This window comes from Macrobrachium rosenbergii, chromosome 10 (assembly GCF_040412425.1).
Source record: "Macrobrachium rosenbergii isolate ZJJX-2024 chromosome 10, ASM4041242v1, whole genome shotgun sequence".
NCBI classification, from domain to species: domain Eukaryota; kingdom Metazoa; phylum Arthropoda; class Malacostraca; order Decapoda; family Palaemonidae; genus Macrobrachium; species Macrobrachium rosenbergii.
Genome location: NC_089750.1, coordinates 66044707 through 66068128, shown reverse-complemented (window position 1 = coordinate 66068128; position 23422 = coordinate 66044707). Strand labels below are relative to the sequence as shown.

General features: G+C 36.2%; 1 protein-coding gene across 1 annotated transcript in view; it reads right to left on the bottom strand.

The window, feature by feature from the left end:
- Positions 1-23422, bottom strand: part of LOC136842742 (NACHT and WD repeat domain-containing protein 2) — an 89121-nt gene that overhangs the window by 13701 nt on the left and 51998 nt on the right. The window contains exons 10-26 of the mRNA XM_067110481.1: positions 22816-22917; positions 22193-22291; positions 21476-21615; positions 19689-19899; positions 19252-19353; positions 16966-17108; positions 16260-16406; positions 15725-15830; positions 14705-14877; positions 8827-9046; positions 8016-8228; positions 7389-7504; positions 4899-5096; positions 4113-4311; positions 3304-3437; positions 1006-1117; positions 378-484 (exon numbers count right to left, since the gene is read on the bottom strand). Of these exons, the coding sequence (XP_066966582.1) occupies positions 378-484; positions 1006-1117; positions 3304-3437; positions 4113-4311; positions 4899-5096; positions 7389-7504; positions 8016-8228; positions 8827-9046; positions 14705-14877; positions 15725-15830; positions 16260-16406; positions 16966-17108; positions 19252-19353; positions 19689-19899; positions 21476-21615; positions 22193-22291; positions 22816-22917 (2522 nt within the window). The remainder of the gene's footprint in view (positions 1-377; positions 485-1005; positions 1118-3303; positions 3438-4112; positions 4312-4898; positions 5097-7388; positions 7505-8015; positions 8229-8826; positions 9047-14704; positions 14878-15724; positions 15831-16259; positions 16407-16965; positions 17109-19251; positions 19354-19688; positions 19900-21475; positions 21616-22192; positions 22292-22815; positions 22918-23422) is intronic.

The window sequence follows — 23422 nt, the reverse complement described above, 5'->3', positions numbered from 1 at the left end:
GACAATAAGCAACTAAAGTAATCAAAACAGTCACACTTAACATTTCTTACACGGGAATATCCAAGAGTTACTTTATCTAGTTCCAAGTGTTACTTTATCTAGTTTCTTTTACCACCCACCATACTACTTATGAAAAAAATAAAAATATTAGATCCAACAGTGTGAAACAGAACACTTTATTCCACATCTTAAGAACCCAATCCTTATGGAAAAATAAACTGTCAGTTGTTTAGTCTGCAGTTTTGCTCGCACAACTTTGCTTTGAACTTCAGGTTACTACAATGTGTATCTTTATTCACTTGCTTTACTTCAGTTGGTTTACTTCACTGTCCTGTATCCATTGTTCTTTATTTGTTCTTTCCTCTGAGTTGTCTTACCTGATATCATCCACTTGCAACTCATGTCTGTCAATCACGTGAACTTGTTCGAATATATTGTTGATGTTCCAAACTTTCACTGTTCTGTCTAGAGACGACGTTATTACCTGTTGGCGAAAGAGATTTTTTCTGTCATAAATAACTCAAAATTAGAGGAGGAAACGCTTGGAAATTCGTACAGGAAAACAGCTACTATGCATGGGAAAACTTGAAAAAATAAACACTATGAACCGCTTGGTTCAATTTTAACTTGTTGTGCAAGGAACACAAATTACGTTCTCTGCCTTGTTGCCAAATGTAAAAAAACTAAGTAAATAAATAAATAAAGGATCTTTCCTAGATAGTGACCCACAAGGGTTTTCTGGGGTCGTTATCTAATACTAATATTTCTTTGGGGTCATTATCGTTATCATATTTACAGTTTATGTTTCTACAGTAATCCCCAAAAAGCGCTTGTACTAAACACGCCGCAAAGGTGGATACATACCGGGTTAAATCCCTTGGGGGTCACTATCTAGGAAAGATCCTAAATAAATAAATAGACAAAGAAAACCGGTATGTGAACACAAGGAGAAAAATAACAAGGCAGCTAAAGTTTTCCATTACCGACACAATTCCTCGCACTTACCGAATTCCAGTTTCCGACGATGAGAGCTTCCATGTCCATGATTCGACCGAAATGAGCATCGAGGACCTTCAGCAGTTCTTGTTTTTGAAGGTCCCAAACGTAGAGGCTTTTCCTGGACGCATGAAATAGAACATCTCAAGTTTATTAGGTTTATTGAAAAGGGGAATCGAACAGATTCCCGAAAGCTCTCTGTAGAGATTTATTTTATAAAAATATGTGCCCACACATAACTGTGGATGTGTTTCTTCACGTCTTTTTGTGTGTGTACGTGTTTGTGCGAGTGTGTGTATTTTAATGAAAGGGTTAATGAGCATCATGTACGTATGTATGTGTACATGTTGGTTATCTGTCAATGCATTTTCGTCTAATTTTGAGGTAGGTATATATATGTCAGTTAACTGACGATGCACCCCCTTTTAATGCTAAAACTGTATGTATGTATGTAAGTTAGTCAACTGACAATGCAGTTTCGTCTATTTCTAAACCGTTTAGAATGTGAATTGGGCCTCGCCATAGTTTTTTTATCACTTATCAGCTGGAAATCTAGATCTTACCAGTCTTCACTCTTTGAGCCAACATAAATTAGCAAGTAAATATTGATATTTCAATCAAGGCATCGCTATAACTTTTTTTCAAGTCGTTTTACGACAAAGGAAACAACCTCAGTTTTCAGACAAGACATCTTTAGGAAATTCAGTATGTTTTCCATGTGCTTAGTAAGTTCTCAATGCCCTTTCTTAATGTCAGATAGAGTTTTCCCCTTTAGTGATACAAATCTTGGGCTATTTCCTCTTGACGAAAGCAACTCTCCATACTAGGACATTATGACGACCCTAGGCGAAAACGACTAAGACTATTTTGTTGGTTGTTTGGGTGGGTCTTAATGTGACCCACTACCTCGCACCGGGATCAATATGCTAAACGCAAGCTTCTAACTAATTTTTCCGAAGTTTTTAGCCCCGCACGATTGTAATAGAAACTTTCCGCGCCATCTGTGTCCATCTTTCCTTGGCGTTAACTGACCCAGATACCAACCAAACCCTTAAGTTGTCCAGCTTCGGCGATCAATAAGCCAAGCGTCGTAGCGAACGCGTCAGCACTGCCTGACACCAGTACCGAGAACACCTTCAAAGGAAGCGGGGACAATGTTCAACGGTCACGGTTTCTGCGAATTGATCGTACGGGAAATGAAGTAACAGAAACGCAGGATATTAACAAGTATGAATCGCCTGTTTTATCGAATTTCCTTTCTGTGCTTTCTTTGGTCGCTTTTAAATATCGGGATGACTAATATTGGACGGAGGTTTGAAAGACAGGGGAAGGAACGAGTGCTGAAGTCATTCTTGTTCAATAAAAGACGCCCGTCAACAGGATTCAGTAAAGCCTATACAAAGACTGGATCTTCATTTATCATTGGATTACCGTTTCCTCTGTAGAAACGAACTCCGAATCTTTCCTAGATGGTGACCCCAAGGGTTTTCAGAGGCCGTTATTCAGGACTTATATTTCTTGGAGGTCATTATCTTTATGATATTTACAGTCTTTTGTTTACGTTTTTACGGTAATCCCCAACGAGCTTGTACTAAACACGCCGCAAAGGTGGATACACACCGTGTTAAAACCCTTGGGGGTCACTATTTAGGAAAGATCCCAAAATCCTTCATGAAATGTTTCCGCTAAGTTTTCAAACACCATTCGTTAGAGGAAAAGTTTTTTTTTTTTTTAACGCCTATTGCTATTCAGTCAGTTAAACGGCCGAATGATTTATTAAACATATGCGCATAAGACGATAGTAGAATGGCTCAGCTCCTGACCTTGAAAATCAATGAATAGTAATCATGATAATGAAATTAATGAATGAAAACTTAACATAAAGTTCTTCATGTTTCTGGTTGAGAGGAAATACTTTCTTTAGACCATAGATTCTTAGGGATTATTCCATTCCTCCGTCTTTTATTTTTCTCGATATATATATATATATATATATATATATATATATATATATATATATATATATATATATATATATATATATATATATATATATATATATATATATATGTGTGTGTGTGAGTGTGTGTGTGTGTATGTATATATATGTGTATATATATATTATATATCATATTTATATATACATATATATTATGTATATTAGTATATTATACATAATGTATATACTGTATATGCATAGATTTACAAATACATGTGTATATATATAATATGTATACATACAGATTTCAAAAATAGTTCAGATGGTTTTAATGATGCTTTTTCAAGGCCGATGTCTCTCTTCCCTACCTCACTCCCGCCACGGCGTGATGATAACCTTTGGAGAGGATACAAGTGTTGGACTTCAAGAGCTTGGTCGAGATGTTCCTGACGCCGTGAGGTAACTTTAGAGTCCAGCCTTTTCCCGACTCCACCTCCCACACCTAAAAGGAAAATTAATACTAAAAACAATGAAAAATAAAAGAAGTAAAAAACATCATAATCAGAACACCTCTAAGTATCGATTCTGATGCTTGAAATTTATCTAAAAGAATATATCATTACTTCATGTGATAAAGGTTGCCAGTTCTCGTCTTTTCTAAGTTTTATTTTTAAAGAAGGAAAATCTGAAGATGGATAGTTAAATAAACATATTCATCGGAATTTGCAAATACATCGTCAGTATTTCAAAGGTATAGGCTATTTAGGTTTTCAAGAATTATGTATTTTTTCTTGTGGTATGGATACCCTGAATGCTGTTACATTATAAAATGGAGAAGGTAATTAACATACTGAAGGTAACCCATTGTAAAGCGGGAGTTATTTCAAGAACTTTTTCGCAGAAAAAGGCAAACTGAATTTTACGACAGAAAATTCAGGTGAACACTTGAAGCAGCCCAAATACATTTAACTTTAACACCTTTGGTCCTTTTGGCCTCCACAATGCAAACCAAATCGCATTTGACTCGTAATGGATTGATAAAAAAGAAAAAAAAAACATCTAACACCTATGTGCATAATGTAGCCCACTTTGAATTAACTTAAATTACAGAACAAAACAAGAAGAAACGTTTTGAACACTCTTTTGCGTCTACAGAACTCTCTGAAAAATCCCGAACCTGGAACCCCGTCATGAATGTCCCGATGAGATGATTCTGGTCGTGGGTGAGATACAGCATCAGGAGTTTGTATTCGTTGTGGGCGATGACCCGTTCCAGCGTCCACGCCTCAGGGCCCCGCCGGAAGTGACATACGTCTTCTCCGTGATCGTTGACGCAGCAGTAGAGGTCAACTCTGTCCGTCGTCCAGGCCATGACGCTGGTGAAGAAGGAGAACGTCTATTTGTTGGTGTGGCGTTTTGATTAGCCAGACGTGAAAATGCAGAGTGCTAAGAGAAAGTGGTTTCTGTTGTTTTAAGCGCAATATTAAAACGGACAAATATAGCATCGTGTGAATGCTATTAGTTGGCACAGCAACACTGAAAGAGAAGACTAAACAAATGAATTTGTAATTAAAAAAAAAATAATACTACATATCCAAAGAATGGAAAACCACGAAAAAAATGGGAACAAAATTATGTACTCTTTAAAAATGCATTTTATACATACAACAGGGACCAAATTTTCTCGTGAATTAGTTTGATTTGCAAGGAAATATTTCTCATATCATAAACTCCTGTAAAGCAACAAATATTCGATTAGGTCATTATGGTATAAAGATGCCATAATTAAGAAAGCAACGGCTGAGAGCAAATTCTTTTTTTTTTTTTAAGTTATTGTACAATATCTATTTGTAAACGCTCTTGAAACCACTTTATTTTGACCTCTGTTTTTCTGATGACCAAAACCAACTAATAAATCAGCCCTGACAAACAAGCAGTCACAAGACCACGCAAAGAACCCAACCTGTGGAAGTTCAGAGTGTCCAGAACTTTTCCATCGTCGACCGTGTAGATGAGGAGGTTCTTATCGTCGAAGTCCCCAGTCCAGCAGATGATGCTGTAGTCACTGGGACTCTTGAAGTCCATCTTGAGGATGGGTTTGTCCACGGGTGACCGAATTCGCTCCTTCTCCTCCCCTCGCAGAGTGTACAGCACCCAGTACCTGCAACGGGTCAGTGCAGCTCTGTTAACTCTGTCCGAGCTTTTTCTGTCCGCCCTCAGTTCTTAAAAACTCCTGGGGCTAGAGGGCTGCAAATTGGTATGTTGATCATCCACCCTCCAATCATCACACATACCAAATTGCAGCATTCTAGCCTCGGGAGTTTTTATTTTATTTAAGGTTAAAGTTAGCTATAATCGTGCTTCTGGCAACGATATAGGATATGCCATCACCGGCCCGTGCTTAAAGTTTGATGGACCGCGACTCATGCAGCATTATACCGAGACCACTGAAAGATAGGTCTATTTTCAAGACTGTACGCTGTAGCGGCTGTACAAAAAAACTCAAGGGCGCATTATTTGCTTGTTTGTGATTGTGAGATGCTTTTGGATAATGTTGATCGCAATGGGTTTCTTGTTCTTGGCATAGAGGCTGAATGATGTTCATTTCTTCTGATGTGCGTGTGGTCTTGCATGAGATGCAGTCATAGCGGTTATCTACATATCTATCTATCTACCTTTCTATTTATATATCTATATCTTAGGTTTTTCAGGGACAAGCTTACCACAAAAATATGAAGAAATCAGGAAGTTAGCAGGGCATTGTGTTTATTATAATTACGTACGAATCAGGTAAACAGATACCAGCAGATATTTATATACTGTATATATATATATATATATATATATATATATATATATATATATATATATATATATATATATATATATATATATATTTTTTTTTTTTATAAATATTATTGCTGTTCGCCCTCCCAACATTTGTTTGTAATAATATCAGCCTGACCAAGACAAGGAAAAAGCTTTGTCCCACATTAGGAGCGTCTTCAGTTCAAACTTTAACGTCCGTTGGAGAAAGGAATAGGTAGCATTTAGGCATTTCCCCCTATAGCAAAATTTCCATATCAGCCTTAAAAATAGGTGGTCCTAAAGTCCCTTTTTCCTTTCTACCTGTCTCTCTTGGCGAATGTTTTTAACAGAGCATAGACGCCTAAGGCACGACTGTAGGCCTGTTTTGACCCAGCTCTGGTCAGACAAGAGAGAGAGAGAATCAAGCTTTCGGGGAGACAACACGTCCGTTTGGCCTCTCCTCCCTTTTGTCTATTATTTCTATTAGTGAAGTGAAGAAGCATTTGCCAGAACTTCCGATCGTCCGTTGAACGCGCAACAACGCTTCGTCCTAAGGTAAAGTCTGTTATTTGTTCAAAACTTCGCCTATCCTTTTATCCTCTTCTCTGTATTTCTTAATCTTTCTTTGTTTCATTCTCCAGCCACCATTTAGGGTGATCGCTGGTACGAAGTCTAGATTAAGCCAAATTATTATATTGTTTAGCGTTAGCTGAATTATCTCAGTAAGTCTCGGGGATTTAGGCAAGCAAGTCACTTTTAATACTCTGGTATTCGTTATGCATAGTGCTCATTGTTTGGGGAGAACTGTTGCGTCTGTGTATTTAATACCATCTTAACAAGTAGAGATTTTTCTGCGTCCGCAGTTGGTGACGTTTATCATAAAGTCTTTATTCCTTGAATATTCTTTGTTAAGGTTAATTACCCTTAACTGGCGACCTTTGATTCATTAACGTCTGTCTTTGAGGTTAACTCGTGGCTTCAAAAGACAGGTTACGTGTATTCTTGGCATGCAGGGCCGTGAAACTTTACGTAAATTAACCAATAACTGATCAGCCAAGACACCCACGTAACAATATATATATATATATATATATATATATATATATATATATATATATATATATATATATATATATATATATATATATATATATATATATATATATATATATATACTTCCTTTCTTTTTGCAATAACTATATTTGTCATATTAGGAAAAATAGGAATAGGATGACCTAGAAAGTACTGGACGGATGGATTGCAAGGGGCACGGCGAACGAAGGACCTCAATATCCAAAAGGAGTGAAAGTGCGAGCAGGATCGAGCAGAATAAGGCACTGCGTGTAGGGGTGTTTGGCTCACTACCGATAAGCCTTCTGCGCAGGTGAACGAACTCGCTAATTTTGCGGAAGTTTTCTGCACAAGTGGTTCATCAACGACTGAGCGGTTAAAGGCACGGACTGCAGTCAAAAGGTAGAAATCTATGCAGATCCTTTTTGATGAAGAGGCAACGAAGACTTATCTTTCAACGCAATATTCTGGATGGAGTTACATTAAATTTAAGTGGGTTACGCAACTATATGTGTAATCATTATCCTGAGTGGATTTGAGGGACCCAGATGGGACTTTTCAATCCGTTCCTCACCTCTCGCCGTAGACGGCGGCGCAGGAGTCCGAGAGAAGGGTCCCTATGACCGGCTCTCCCGGCACAGGGTTCTCCAGGATGAAGAATTCGCTCGTCAGCATGTTGAGCAGCACCATCTGTTTCGGGAGAGCGAGTGAGAGGGGTGGGTGAGGGGAATGGGAGTATTGTGAAACTAGCTGATAGCAGGGATTATGTGATATTTGTAAAGTTAAAAGGCAGGCGAGAAAGTGGAATGAAAGAGGAATAGCTGGAAAGATCTCAACCGAAAGATGGGGTATTAGAGATAGAATTGTATAGGTCGAAAATTGCAAGAAGACTGAAGTACAGAGGAATTAAATTTTTAATTTGCCTTGATAATAATTGAATGATTATTACTGTCAATATTATAGCTTTTGAAATAGGGATACCGGTTGTAGTTTAGACTGAGCAAGAAGAAACCGGCAGGAAATTTTAGAATTAAATGGAATAAAACATTTATGAAGGTTTCCAACTCCCATTCCTCGTATCAAATGCATATTAAACTAATTATTCTCACTGTCGGTGACGATCCCTTCGATAACAAAAACTACTTTTAGCTGCAACTAATAACAATAACGGTAAAAACAACCAAGTAATAACAAAACTCACTTGACTGTTGTTAGTATGAGCAATAGAGTACTTGTTGTCCGGAGACAGCACCAACTCTTGCATAATCCCTTCAATGCCGGGTATGACCTCTCGGGTCAGGTCAGACGTCGACAGATCCCACGTTATGAACTTGTTCGAAACACTGACGATGTACCGGAGGTCGTTCGTCAAGCAGAACCCGAACACTGCGAACTGGTGGCCCTCCAGGGAGTACTGTAAACGGGCATACGTGAAGATCAAGGAATTGGGGAAGTCTTCTGTTATTTATTCCATCTTTTGTCAAGACATTGGCTGCCATTAGTAGATCTAAATCCTTTGATATTTGCCACGGGACTGGCTCTTTTTCTTCTAAAGGTGTCCACAACAATACATGTTAAAAATACTTGTCTGCAATTTATCGACAACATATCGCAAACCGGTTAAAGACAAGTCAGCGACTTAGCGATAGGCCTAACCAGTGCCCCCTACGATTGTCAAGCATTTGCTAAGGAATCGTTCTCCACCTAATGTCGTTGACTTGTATCCAACCTGCTTGTGATTCGTTCTCTACTTACGGTCACTGACTTGTTTTCAATTTGTCTGTGATATGTATGCGGCAAGTTTCCTAGGTGTATTTATGACATGTTTTCTGTGGTGTGGACTCACCTTAATACAATTTTCACATCACTGCAAATTAAAGATTCAGGTTTCTCTCAAAAGCCTCTCAAGTCGATTTGGAAGGAACTTAGCAGCCAAGTTAAACTGGATAAGTTGCAGCTGAGGAACTCAGTACAAAATAAAACCCGATTCGTCGAGAAACAACAGAGTCTACCTTCAGAGGTCCTCCGGGCGTGTGGCTACAGTGGTAGGACGGCAGGAGGCCACAGTGATCGATGCCCTCGGCGTCACACTGCTCCAGGAGGCTCTTGACGTGCGGGTTCGTCTCCATCTCGGGAAGGAGACGCCCTATCAACTGGGGAGACAACATGTCCGGGTACTGCGAGAGGATCGCGCCCCCAAGACGAAGGGCATCTGCTACCAGCATGAGCTCTCTGGAGGAGGAGGAGAAGGAGGGGGAGGAAGCAGATGTTAGATCGATGTGAAACGATGCAAAGGAATAGAGAGAAAAAGACGTTGAGGTCTTAAAAACCAGAAAATGTGGTGCATTGAAGAATCCTTGGACAGTTTTTACGATAATTGTCTTTGATCTATGATTCCGTTAACAACAGAATACCGATGTTGAATTTTATTTTTTTTTTAACTACGAAAAAATTTCTTTATTTGATGGCCAAGGTAACGTACAAAATCTTGAATATATCCAAAATAAAGAAGGTAATCATTTTGCGACTAGACAGATTATTTCCTTATACTCGTACATGAATCATAGCGTGTAAATGGCAAAATGTATGATGCTTTCGTGTAACCTAATTGTAACAGTCGAAATCCATAGGATCATTAATTGTAACTTTTTCCTAACCTAATTTTATATAATCATATATATATATATATATATATATATATATATATATATATATATATATATATATATATATATATATATATATGTGTGTGTGTGTGTGTGTGTGTGTGTGTGTATGTGATGTGTGTGTGTGCGTTTGTGTATGTGTGAGTTTGTGTGTGTGTATGTGTGTGTGCGTGTGTTTATGCAAGAGAGAGACAGAGAGAGACAGAGAATTACATACAGTACAAAGTAATTACAGCACACATCTTGCCATTACACTAATAACATTTTGGAAAAAAGACACAGTTATGGGAAAGGCTCTTTAAAGAACATCCAAGTCGTGTTACATATTTACATTAATTTTCATTAGCAGCCTCTCCCAAACGAAACATACATACCAGTAGACTCTCTGGGAGATGAAATATACATATATGCGAACTGCGCTGAAAGAGTACCCCGTAATGACAGCGTATATAAACAGCTTAAAATCGAAAGGTAAATGTATAAAATATGTCATGCACTGACAAGTAAGACCTGTAAAAAGCCAATGTAAATTTATATGTGCTATAAAGGAGAAAAAAGTACATGTGTTTATATGTACATCAGTGACAAAGTGCCCATATTTTTATTCATGTTTTGTCAGATGTGAAAAAGAGAGAAACGACGTTGAGAAGATATCATTATTGGAACATGCTTTGATTTCTTGTCTTATCAAGACTTCTGAAAAGAAGTTATAGATTTTATAAGAAGGGTTTTAACGAAAAAAGAATACGAATAGGAACTGCGATAGGTAATGAAGTCCACAACTTTGCAAAAAGGGGCATATTTTATGAATTTTTTATTTTCTCTGATAAAAGATAAAAAAAAAATTATGTTTTATAGCTGTGCTTGAATTCATTTAATATCCAACAGCCATTCTTAATTTTCGTTATTCGTTGTTTACAACTTCAAGGAGAACTTGATGATTATAACATATCTCAGGAGAGTACCACTTTAAAAAAAGAATGAATTTTGTCACTGTATCTGTTACTTAAAGCCTAATTTCATTTTGAAATCTTTCAAGTGGCTTTAAAGCAAAACACAAAATGGGGAAGAGCCAAGGATCCAGCGGAAAATCAACAGGATGTAATGTTTCTCACATAAAAAAAATATGGAAAAAAGTTTATAAAGGGTGATTTAAATCGTTAACCTAATCGGGTCACTAGGAAGGTTAACGACGAGAGAGTTATAAAAAAAAAATAAGAGAGTGAGAAGTAATGTACAATAAAAATTGGAAGTTGAAAAAATGAATTTTTTTTTTTTTAGCCGTATGGAAAAAGCACCATTCCATACTCGTTGATTCGTCGTCATCATACAATACCTTTTATTACGCAAAGTGGTTTCGCTGGGCGGTGAAGAGAAAGTCAGTTAGAATCCCTTAAGAGAATCAAAGTTATATCATTTATAAACATCATGCTTTCGTAACCACATAGCTGATAGACTAGACAAAAAAAAATATAAGAAACAATAATAGTTCATGCACGTTATTACACAAAACATTTTGACTGGGAGGATCTTGTTCTTCAGTCATGCTAACCAAGAAGTAATAGGTAATGATTCTTTGACATCCCTGTAAGAAGATCAGGCTGGTTTTAAAGCTGTATATATGAATATATATATATAAGAAATGCAAGATCGTCTTTTATGCAAAACGCTTTCACTTGGTTAAAATATTTCCGAATGTAAGAAATTCGTGGGTAAAAAGAATTGACATAAAATCAGATTTTATTTCTAATTGACATAAAATCCAAGATTATATTTCTAAATAAAATCTTGGTGGATACGAGAAGGAGGCCGGAATGGGAAAAATTGTTCTGGAATTACATTTTATTGTTTTCTGACTGAACAGTTGCATAAAAGGCAGTCATAATATACTAAGGCATATGCATATATAAATGTATAAATCCACTTACATATAGAATTATATATGCATCGTTATTAATACAGTATGTATTAATATATATATATATATATTACATACATATATAAATATAAATACATACATATATATGTATATAAGTATAAATACATTATGTACTATGCTAGTATACACACATTCAAAGTTGCATATACATATTCATATATACCTCTGCTATTGCACATACAACTGCATACGTGAAAGTCTTTTATCACCCTGTTGCTAGGATATACATTCCTATTCTTCGTCCAAGAAACTGAGGAATAACTACACACTCACACATATATATATATATGTATATATATTATATATATATATATGTATATTATATGTATACGAATTTTTCCTACTATACCAAGGGGTCTAATGCCTAGGTTGACTGCCTACATTTGTCTTACATTTGTCTAAATGTCTACTGGATGTCTGTTCATAATTTTGTCTCCATTTCTCTTCTATTTCACACCGTTCTGAACAACAGCAATGGCTAATTGATAATGACCTATTGAAAGTTCATGGTTAAAAGGTCATATGCAAAGTAAAAAGTTTGAAATTGCTTACCTTCATCACAGGTCAGAAAGGTCATTAAATAATATATGTCTATCGCTGCTTACGCTATTCTAATAGGTTTCACAACTATGGAAACACATCAACATGTTTACACACACATGCAAGCACACACAGCACGTAAAAAAACAAACAAACGCATGTGTACCCAGTCATAATTTCTATCAGCTACCTGTTGATTGACAAATGGAACTCATGTCTACACTAAATATTCTATATTCATCATACAGTTAGTTATTAATTTGTTTATTTATGTTTTCTTTTCTAATATCTGGTCCCCTTTTTCTGTATTTCCTGTTGCCTTCTGTTCCTTCTGTTCCTTCTTTCAAATGAACACCATAATATTCTTTGGAAGCTTGACTTTCAAGTCAGTGGAACCTGTGAGCTTGTTCCACAAGTCAATGGCCCCTGTGGGCTTGTTCCATAAGAATAAGATTAATCTTCTGAATAATAATAATAATAATAATAATAATAATAATAATAATAATAATAATAATAATAATAATAATAATAATAATAATAATAATAATAATCCGGTAAATCAAGATTTATAAGTTCCCGGGTTTACGAAATCAGCACTATAAATTCCGTATTTCAATTTTATGTAAATAAATCGAAAACTTCTTAATAATCGAGTTTTTTCCGTTTCATATAACAGAAGCCGACTACCAAGCGATATCTAACGACGCAATTTGCTTATCTTTTGGATTATGTAATATAGGCTGCAAGTTGCTGAAGCATTTTTCTGAGTAAATATTCATTTTGATTAATCTATTTAATTCGGGGATTTCCTTATCATATACGTACGTAATTCTGAAGACAAGTGTTTCAAATTACCCAGAATCAACAAGCCATACTTTTATCATTCTTTCCATGTTTTAAAAATAATAATAATAATAATAATAATAATAATAATAATAATAATAATAATAATAATAATAATAATAATAATAATAATAATAAATATTACTTCTTTCAAATGAAGACCATAATATTCTTTGGAAGTTTGACTTTCAAGTCAGTGGCCCCTGTGGGCTTGTTCTATAAGAATAAGGTTCATCATCTGAATAATAATAATAATAATAATAATAATAATAATAATAATAATAATAATAATAATAATAATAATAATAATACATACTACTTCTTTCAAATGAACACCATAATATTCTTTGGAAGCTTGACTTCCAAGTCAATGGCCCCTGTGGGCTTGTTCCATAATAATAAGGTTCATCTTCTGAATAATAATAATAATAATAATAATAATAATAATAATAATAATAATAATAATAATAATAATAATAATAATAATCCGGTAAATCAAGATTTATAACTTCCCGGGTTTACGAAATCAGCACTATAAATTCCGTATATCAGTTTTATGTAAATAAATCGAAAACTTCTTAATAATCGAGTTTTTTCCGTTTCATATAATAGGAGCCGACTACCAAGCGATATCTAATGACGCAATTTGCTTATCTTTTGGATTATGTAAGTATAGGCTGCAAGTTGCTGAAGCATTTTTCTGAGTAAATATTCATTTTGATTAATCTATTTAATTCGATGATTTCCTTATCATATACGTACGTAATTCTGAAGACAAGTGTTTCAAATTACCCAGAACCAACGAGCCATACTTTTATCATTCTTTCCATGTTTTAAAAAAATTAGTAATACTAATAATAATAATAATAATAATAATAATAATAATAATGTCAACTTGGGTACGAAATCACCTTTGAATGTAACTACGCATGTCGCTTTCATTAGGAAAAATGTAAGAAACTAGTCAACAATTTGTTCAAAATTATCTTAATAATGCTCATCCGTGAATTTCACATCATTCTGTTAATAATTTGCAGCGCATTAACACAGACAACGTTTTCAAGGTCGGGGCAAAATTATTGACTTACGTTACAGTAGAGCCACTTTCACAAAGTACCATATCAGGGATATTGCCTAATTGCTGTTTATGCAATCTTGTTGACGTAGATAATGAAACTATTTTATATATATATATATATATATATATATGTATATATATATATATATATATATATATATATATATATATATATATATATATATATATATATATATATATATATATATATATATATATATCATAGCGCTAACCTAACAGCACATTAATATTAAGAAAATGGATGACACACAAATTACCGTCTGAGGCTACATTCTGATCGCTAAGTAATGCAATCATCTTTTCTGAGGAAAAATTCAGCTCCATAAGTTTTATGATGAAATCTGTATCTAATCGTCTTCTTCAGATATACGAGAGTAAGTTTCAAGTATTTTCTTCAAGTCAATTTATGATTCGCTAAGATTGTAAGACGTTAAAATTATTCGAGTTTATCGCTTTGTACAATGAATTAACCCAAAAATCATTTTTTTTCTGTATGTTCACTTTCAGTAGCAAAGTCCTTTGTTATCAGAAACAATGTCTGTATTAAAAAAACATGCGTCGTATAACTGATGATGTTGAGTCTGAGTTTTGAAAAGGTTACAATCGTTGTTAGCATTCCTAACCATGTCTGTAGACTAGTCAACAACGCTTACGTAAGCAGAAAACACGAAACTCAAACAGTGACGAAAAACTTTGTAAACAGAACCTAACCACAAACAATCACAACTCGAGGTGCCACTTCGCATAGTAATGCAGATCATCCATAACTCCATTTCGACCTCGGCTTTCTTTTTTTAAATTACCTGATTTGGTCCCTGTCTTCGAGGTGGGACGAACAGTCCTCGAAGTCAGAGAGAACAGCCTGCAAAGGACAGGAGCTAAGCTTCGCGTGGAGCCACTGGTAATTGAAAAGGACGTATTTGTACAGGTCCTCGAAACGTCGAGCGCGGATCAGATGAAATGGAAGCTCTCCGAACTGAAAGTGCCATATACAAAGGTTTATATATATATATATATATATATATATATATATATATATATATATATATATATATATATATATATATATATATATATATATATATATATATATTTGGATGTATTTGCCACTGCAAGTCTTAAATTCAAATGAAAAACAAATGAAGAAGCTCTTTCCTTCCGTGGTGGGAATGAAATCCACACACGCTGACGAGAGAGAGTTTACCGTTTATTTCTATCATTCTACGAAAGAGGATTAGAATGTATATAATATCGTATGTATATATCTGTTGAATTCAGAAACATTTTACAAGAATCTACAGTGGATGGTAAGAGCCTCCTTATTTTATTTATATCCCATTTAGATTCAAGGCTTGTATTGGTAAGGGATTTTAGGAAGTATGAAGAATTCCAGAAGATAGGATGTCATCGTAGCTATTAAAATAAAGAATTTCACACGCACACACACACACATTAATAATATATATATATATATATATATATATATATATATATATATATATATATATATATATATATATATATATATATATAAATTTACGTAATAATGACCAGTATAACAAGACTATACATGGAAGTCGTAATGAACGGGGACTTATATGTATACCTACAAAATATTGTTCGTGTGCTTAATATTCACGCAAGCATAATACATTGACATATGCTTTTCATGTATGATATCTTACTTACAAACGAGAAACACACATGTTTATATATATATATATATATATATATATATATATATATATATATATATATGTGTGTGTGTGTGTGTGTGTGTGTGTGTGTGTGTGTAGCACACACATGCACCTGTGTTGCCTCACCTTTCTGAGATTATACCTGGTGATTTTTCCTTCTTTATTGTAATAAACGAGTGGTTGTGCAGGCACCTTTCTATCGGCTAAACCTTCTTTGCTTTTCAGATTAAACCTAGAAGTAAATAAAAATGAAAAATGGTTCATTTAAGTGAAGGTTTGGAATACTCGTCGTATTGTCAGTCAAAGGTGACCTAAAACAGTCAGTATCATTCATAAGCAATGTTAAATTCCTGAGAATTGCCACCTTTTATTCATGGGAATTAATGAATGAAAATATCACTACGAAGGATTAGAAACATTACTTAATTACTTTTGACTTGAACACAAAAACAATAACCCATTTGCCCTTCCTTAATTAAACGATGACCTACTGTTTTCGTTTTTTCTTACTTCTCAGTGCAAGTGAAAACCGACGGAATTGATTAAGGCAAGTCAGGGTAAAATATTTGCTTTAAAGACTTGACTTTCTCTCTCTCTCTCTCTCTCTCTCTCTCTCTCTCTCTCTCTCTCTCTCTCTCTCTCTCTCTCTCTCTCCTCTTACCTGTGCCGCTGGATCTCTGTGTACTTGAAGGGCTTGGGGATACCTCCTCCCCACATCCCCAGGAAATAATCGGCTATCATAGAGAAGAAATAAATGGCAGTGTTTTGATTGTGGAAGTACCTCTTCACGGCGGCTTCTTTGAACTGTCTGTGAAATAGGGAGAGAAAATGGGAGACGGCTGTCAAAGAAATGTTGAGAATATTTACGATGAGTGCTTTTCTAAATCTTGATTATTTTATTAGAGAGAGAGAGAGAGAGAGAGAGAGAGAGAGAGAGAGAGAGAGACTTATGCTGACACGTTCTATGTTCAGTGCACACACACATATATGTATATTTATATGTATAAATACTTATATATATATGTATATATATGGACTGAACACAAATGCCTGTCAATAAGGGTAAATTTTTTTTTCTCTCTTTCTATCTCTGAACTAAAATAATCAAGATTAGATAAGTATTCAGTGTGATAATAATGTTTCTCACGAAACACACACAAACACACACGCACACATGTATGTATGAATGTATGTATGTATGCATATATATATATATATATATATATAAATACATACATACATACATACATAAAAAGCTAAAATATATGCATCACTCGTTTCGCTTTTCAGACACTATAGAAAACAACAGCAATAATAATAATAATATTAATAATAATAATAATAATAATAATAATAATAAGACTGACCTATGATACCAGTTCATGACGGAGACGCCGTCGGCTTCGCAGTCATTTATGTAATTGGGCAAATCGCTTCTGATACGGGTCCACAGCAGCGGGGGTATGCGCCGTACCGGGGGCATGTGGTACTGGTACACGTCGTCAAGTACCTTCAACAGAGATTTTTGGAAGATAATTCTGCGTTAATGATCATATAGTTATGGGCGTCAATAGTTCGCAAATGTCATAAGAACTTCAGGAGACATAAGCACACAATCGCACACACACATATATACTCGTATATATGTATACATATATATGTATATATATATATATATGTCTGTGTGTATACATATGTATATATATAAATATAAATATATATATAATATATATATATATATATATATATATATATATATATATATATATATATATATATATATATATATATATATATATATATATATATAATATATACACACACACACACGCGCGTTATAATAATCCAAAGAACGGCATCAAGTAATCAAGGATCCTGGAACCCTAAAGATTAATAAATTAACTTGAAACTTATAATAGTAAACCTTAAAAGTATTCAATCGTTCGTGTTGCGTTTAAACTGGTGTTTCTAAAATGGTAATTCGAATATCAGTCAATTAAAATAATTTCTCTTTCTCTCTCTCTCTCCCCGTTTAGTAGCGCGATGGTAGCGCGTTTGGCTCACAACTGGACGACCCGCGTTCGATTCCCGAACCGGAGGTGGATAGACAAGTGGGCATGTATCCGGAAATCCGTTATGCCTCTGTTAACCTAAGCAGTGAATTACATACCTAGCTGTTAATCGGCTGTTGTGGGTCGCATCTAGGAGAGAGAGAGAGAGAGAGAGAGAGAGAGGTGAACATTAGACGTGAAGATTGACGAATAGCCAGGTAAGATAAGAATGAAAATAAAATGCCCAGATGTAATGACATTTGTTCATCACCTACTAGCTTATTCAACTTCAGTTTTTGATTACTTATGCACTAATTCCTTGACGCTTCGAAAATATATAATAACTTTTAAAGACGATTCTTTAAACATCTCGTCACCTTGATACGAAGAGACTGCGAAAATTCTGTCGCTTTCGTGACAGAGGTAAATATTGCTGTACAATCGACACTCGCGTCAAGTAATGCGCAGTAACAGTGCCCGAATGAATAATGCACATTCTCTCGCCAAGTGTAATGCGCAGTAGATTGAATTCACGCAGTTAGGAAAACGAAATTCCTCTACGATTGTCGTCTCTGTTGGTTGCACAGAGATCACAGGTACAAACCAGGTTTCTTGTTCCCTTGAACAAGTCACCACTCTTACATGGGCCTTTCTGCAAGGACCTTTTCAAAGTAATCAAGAGCGAATTTTGTCTGATACGGAAATATACGATTTAGAGGTTAACCAGATGTTAAGAAATAAATGTTGTTCAGTTTTGTGTACTGATAGGGATGTATGTAAGCACCCGACAAGCTACTTCCTCCGTAGATCAGTGATTGATTTTTCCATCACTGTCAAGCATCGGAAGTCACATACTTCTGTATATCTATATTTTTTTCCATGAAATAACCTTTTTTTTTCCATGAAATAACCTTTTTTTCCATGAAATAACCTATCTTCTTACGAAAATTACAAGTGAATTAGATTGGGAGAAGACAGGAGACGAAGGGGAGATGACAGATGAGAATGAGGGAAAAGATTACCAAGTGTCAGGTAAAGGAAGCACAGAGGAAGGTAGAGAGACTTAGGCAGACCCAACTACACCTTCCTGTTACTCGGATATGTTGGTGATTGCATGTCGCGTTTTCATCACTAGATGACGTCATAGATAAAAGTTAAGTATATCTTAGTTTAACCAGACCACTGAGCTGATTAACAGCTCTCCTAGGGCTGGCCCGAAGGATTAGACTTATTTTTACGTGGCTAAGAACCAATTGGTTACCTAGCAACGGGACCTACAGCTTATTGTGGAATCCGAACCACATTATAGCGAGAAATGAATTTCTAAACAGGATAACACTAAGGAAGGCTTTCGACAAATGAATTGACAAAACACAACTGCCTTGATCAGAATCGTTTGGAGATTTATAACCATAAGTCACTGAAAAGGATTTATTAGAAATTAATTAAGGGTCATGTTTGTTGAGTTAACACTACCAATGACGGAGTCTTAAAACTGACTAGTGAGGAGAAGGAACAGCACAGCTGACTGGATATGCTTGAGTGATAACATAACCTTGGCAACTTTGATTTTGCGTACAAAGTCTGGAAAATCATACTCACCTTGTCGTCAAGGGAAATGAGATCTTCCATCTCGGATTCCGAAAGGCCGTTTTTGGCTGCGGTGATGTAAGCAAGGGCGTGGGAGACTATTAGACGGCCGTGCTGTCAAAGTTAATTAAAAGAATGTTAATCGGTTTTTCATGAAAAGGAAGTGGGCGTTTCACTTTCGTTATGAGTTAAAGAATACTTTTAAACCTGTTTTATGTTCATTATATGAACTAATCATCATTTGCCTTGACAAGGAAACGTTAATTAAAACATAAATTTAAAGCATACTGCTTTAATGTCTCACTGACATTAATCTTTTTATCAAATAAGTTTATTACCTAAACAAACACAAGTGATTATTAGATGTTTCACATTCTGCGCGTGATACCTTATGACCTGACATGACAAATTATGAAAAAATTCTAAAAATTAAAAAAAAGACCACTCACCTTGACCTCCACCTTAGAGAAGAGCATCATGATGGAGTCCATGACATTGGACGCCAAGTAGGTGTCCTGCGGCTTGCTGTAGCTTTTCCAGCGGCATATTTCGGCGAAGACCAGCTTGACGAAGATCGGGAGAGAGCACTGGGAGATGGCGTTGCTCACGACGCGCCATTGGTAGTTGGTGAGATCCCGGTGGCCCGTACACATCCATTTCCTTGGAAGAAGAAGATGGTTTAGAAATAAGGACCCGTTGCAAAGGCAAAGCCTCGGGCCTGAGACGTTACAAAGGGAAAGCCTCAATCCTGAGCTGCTGCCAAGGCAAGGCCTCTACCCTGAGCTGTTGCAAAGGCAAAGCCTCTGCCCTGAGATGATGCCAAGGGAACGCCTCAGCCCTGAGCTGTTGCAAAAGCAAAGCCTCTGGCCTGAGATGTTGCAAAGACAAGGCCTCAGCCCTGAGTCGTTGCAAAGACAAAGCTTCAGCCCTGAGTAGTTGCAAAGACAAAGCTTCAGCCCTCAGCTGTTGCAAAAGCAAATCCTCTGGTCTGAGCTGTTGCAAAAGCAAGGCCTCAGCCCTGAGTCGTTGCAAAGACAAAGCTTCAGTCCTGAGTAGTTGCAAAGACAAAGCTTCAGCCCTGAGTAGTTGCAAAGACAAAGTTTCAGCCCTCTGCTGTTGCAAAAGCAAGGCTTCAGCCCTGATTAATTGCAAAGACAAAGCTTCAGCCCTGAGTAGCTGCGAAGACAAAGCTTCAGCCCTCAGCTGTTGCAAAAGCAAGGCTTCAGCTCTGAGTCGTTGCAAAGACAAAGCTTCAGCCCTGGGTAGTTGCAAAGACAAAGCTTCAGCCCTCAGCTGTTGCAAAGGCAAGGCCTCAGCCCTGAGTAGTTGCAAAGGCAAGGCCTCAGCCCTGAGTAGTTGCAAAGGCAAGGCCTCAGCCCTGGGCTGTTGCAAAAACAAGGCCTCAGCCCTGAGTCGTTGCAAAGGCAAGGCCTCAGCCCTGAGTAGTTGCAAAGACAGCTTCAGCCCTCAGCTGTTGCAAAAGCAAGGCCTCTGCCCTGAGTAGTTGCAAAGACAAAGCTTCAGCCCTGAGTAGTTGCAAAGACAAAGCTTCAGCCCTGAGTAGTTACAAAGACAAAGCTTCAGCCCTCAGCTGTTGCAAAGGCAAGGTCTCAGCCCTGATTAGTTGCAAAGACAAAGCTTCAGCCCTGAGTCGTTGCAAAGGCAAAGCCTCAGCCCTTGAGCCTATTGCAAAGGCAAAGGTTCGTCACAAAGGCAAGGCGTCAAAGCCCTGAACTTGAGTCTGTACTGAGCTTCTTCTTTTTTATGGTAGGATGGCCTTACGCCATCTCAAGCTCTTACTCATAAGGGCACCGTTTAGACCGTGAGACTGCATGCCTGGATAACTAACATAGGTATTTCCCGTTTGTCGTTGTTTTAGAAACTAAACTCATTGATATTCAGCCTCACAAAGTTGTAAACAATTCTTTTTCAATTAGAAGATGAAATCAAGTGTAACAAATGGCAAGAGAAAGAAGCGTTTAAGGCACATTTTGTGTTCATACATACAAAATATATGCATATGTACGTACAGTATAGTTTATGTATGTCTGCACAGGTGTTTTCGTTTGTGTAGGTTATAGTCAAAAGGTTCTTCTGTTACTGCTTAAGTTATACCAGGGTATCAAACTTTGTTCTGAATATGTACCACAGGAAAAGGCTGATGATGCCTTTTCTGTGTGCTATTGTATCTCTCTCCATATGAATATGTATAACTCTATGTCTTTCCTCTCCTTACTTGATAATATCCATAGCGAGATCCTCTCCAAGGGCCCTGACCTCCAGGAAGTTCTCCTCGTTGTCAATCATTCTGACGAGCAGAGTGTAGTCCCTGGATAGCTCTGGGTCACTCTCCTCAGACACGCAGGACACGACTATCTGCGGGAGGATCTTTGGATAGAGATCCTGCTGAATGATACTGAATAACATTTTAAGGAACAAAGGATTTTCCGGTGCCTTTGAGCTTTGATGTTTTAACTTTGGTTTAGTACGAGGATAAAATTGCAATAGGTGCGTAGTTTAAAATAGAATTAGTGACTTTTCGGTAAAATCATGATTGAATTGTTAGTAACGTCTGGTGAAACGCGTTTTCGAATTATTTTTTTATTATAATTTCGGTTATCAGTCAAACTCTTATTACAATGAGCGTGAACCGTATACAGAGATTACGAAACAATTACTTCATTCCCTCTCTATTAACAGAGAGAAAGATTGACCTTTTTACATACAATAAACTTGTAAGAAGAGGTCAAAATTTACTATATTTTTAACGAAAATTCTTCTTTTTCTCTCTCAGGAAAAAAGAACGAACTTTTCTACCGTCCCTTAACTCTTCTTTAGAAGGTGGAAATTTATTCTGTCCTTTTAAAAAAGAAAGTAGATAGCCTCACCATCATTTTTAGTAGTAGTAGTAGTAGTAGTAGTAGTAGTATTAAACTAAACATCACAAACAAACCTTTACATTAGGAGGCAGCCGCGTAGGAATCCAAGACATCCTATTGGCATCAGCTGCTCCTGTGACTTGATCCACACTGTCTAGGAAGATTAGCAAAGGCTAAAGAGAGAGGAAAAAAGTGAAAATTATATTTTTGCTGAAACTTTTTAGAAAAGACGAAAAATAATGAAAATGAAAATAGGATAGCAGTTATTTGTCATAAGAAACACACCAGGGGTTATTGGTCTACCGGCTGTAAGGTTTATAAAAGAATTTCAATAATTAGTTCAATAATGATTTCAGAGAAATGAAATATGTAAAATTTATAGATTATTTCTCCGTGTGAAGACAGTATTCATATTTATAATTATAAATTTAGGAAGATATCAAGAATATTGTTCCAAATTTCTAACGGATTCTTTGGTTTGAGGGATGATTTTACTACAAGTTGAATACAAGTTGCGTCTATGGTAGGATTTCATAAAAAGGACACATCATTTTCCATCTTGACAAGCTTTATTTATCTACCTATTTTTTTATATTTATTTATCTATTTATTCATTTATTTTTGCCTTAAAACTTTTAATTCCAACACCACCGTCTTTCACACGCTAGGTGACCCAAAATCAATCAAACCAACTAACCATCTGCTTCGTTGCGCAATTCAGCAGTTCTTTGAGATGAGCCGTTAGAGGAACCAGGTCGTTGGGTATGTCTTCAAAAGGCAGCATGTAATTGTATGAGATCTGAAAGAAAACGAAACTGAAACAGTGAGGTGAAACTCTCGGCAACACTTTAATTAACGGTTTCTCCCGTTCGGTGCAACCACTTCGGCGCGTGAACATTTGATTGACTTGGACTCATAGCCTATTGGCACGATGAAAGTTCGGAGAAAAAGTATCAACAGCATGTAGTTGTAGGAGATCTGAAAGCAAAACGAAACTCCAACAGTGAGGTGACACACTCGGCAACACTTTAACGGTTTCTCCCGTTCGGTGCAACCACTTCGGTGCGTAAACATTTGGTTGACTTTTAGACTTATAGCCTATTGTCACGATGAAGGTTCGGAGAAAAAGTTTTCTCTGACCTTTGTTCATGATTTGCTTATGATTAACTCCGTTATTATGCTATTCCAGAAGACAAACAAGAAAGGAAGAGAAGTCACCGAAATATCAAAGACAAAAACAAACTAACCAAAGATGAGACTATTTGGAATACTGCGATGTCACACGAATACGATTATCATAACCG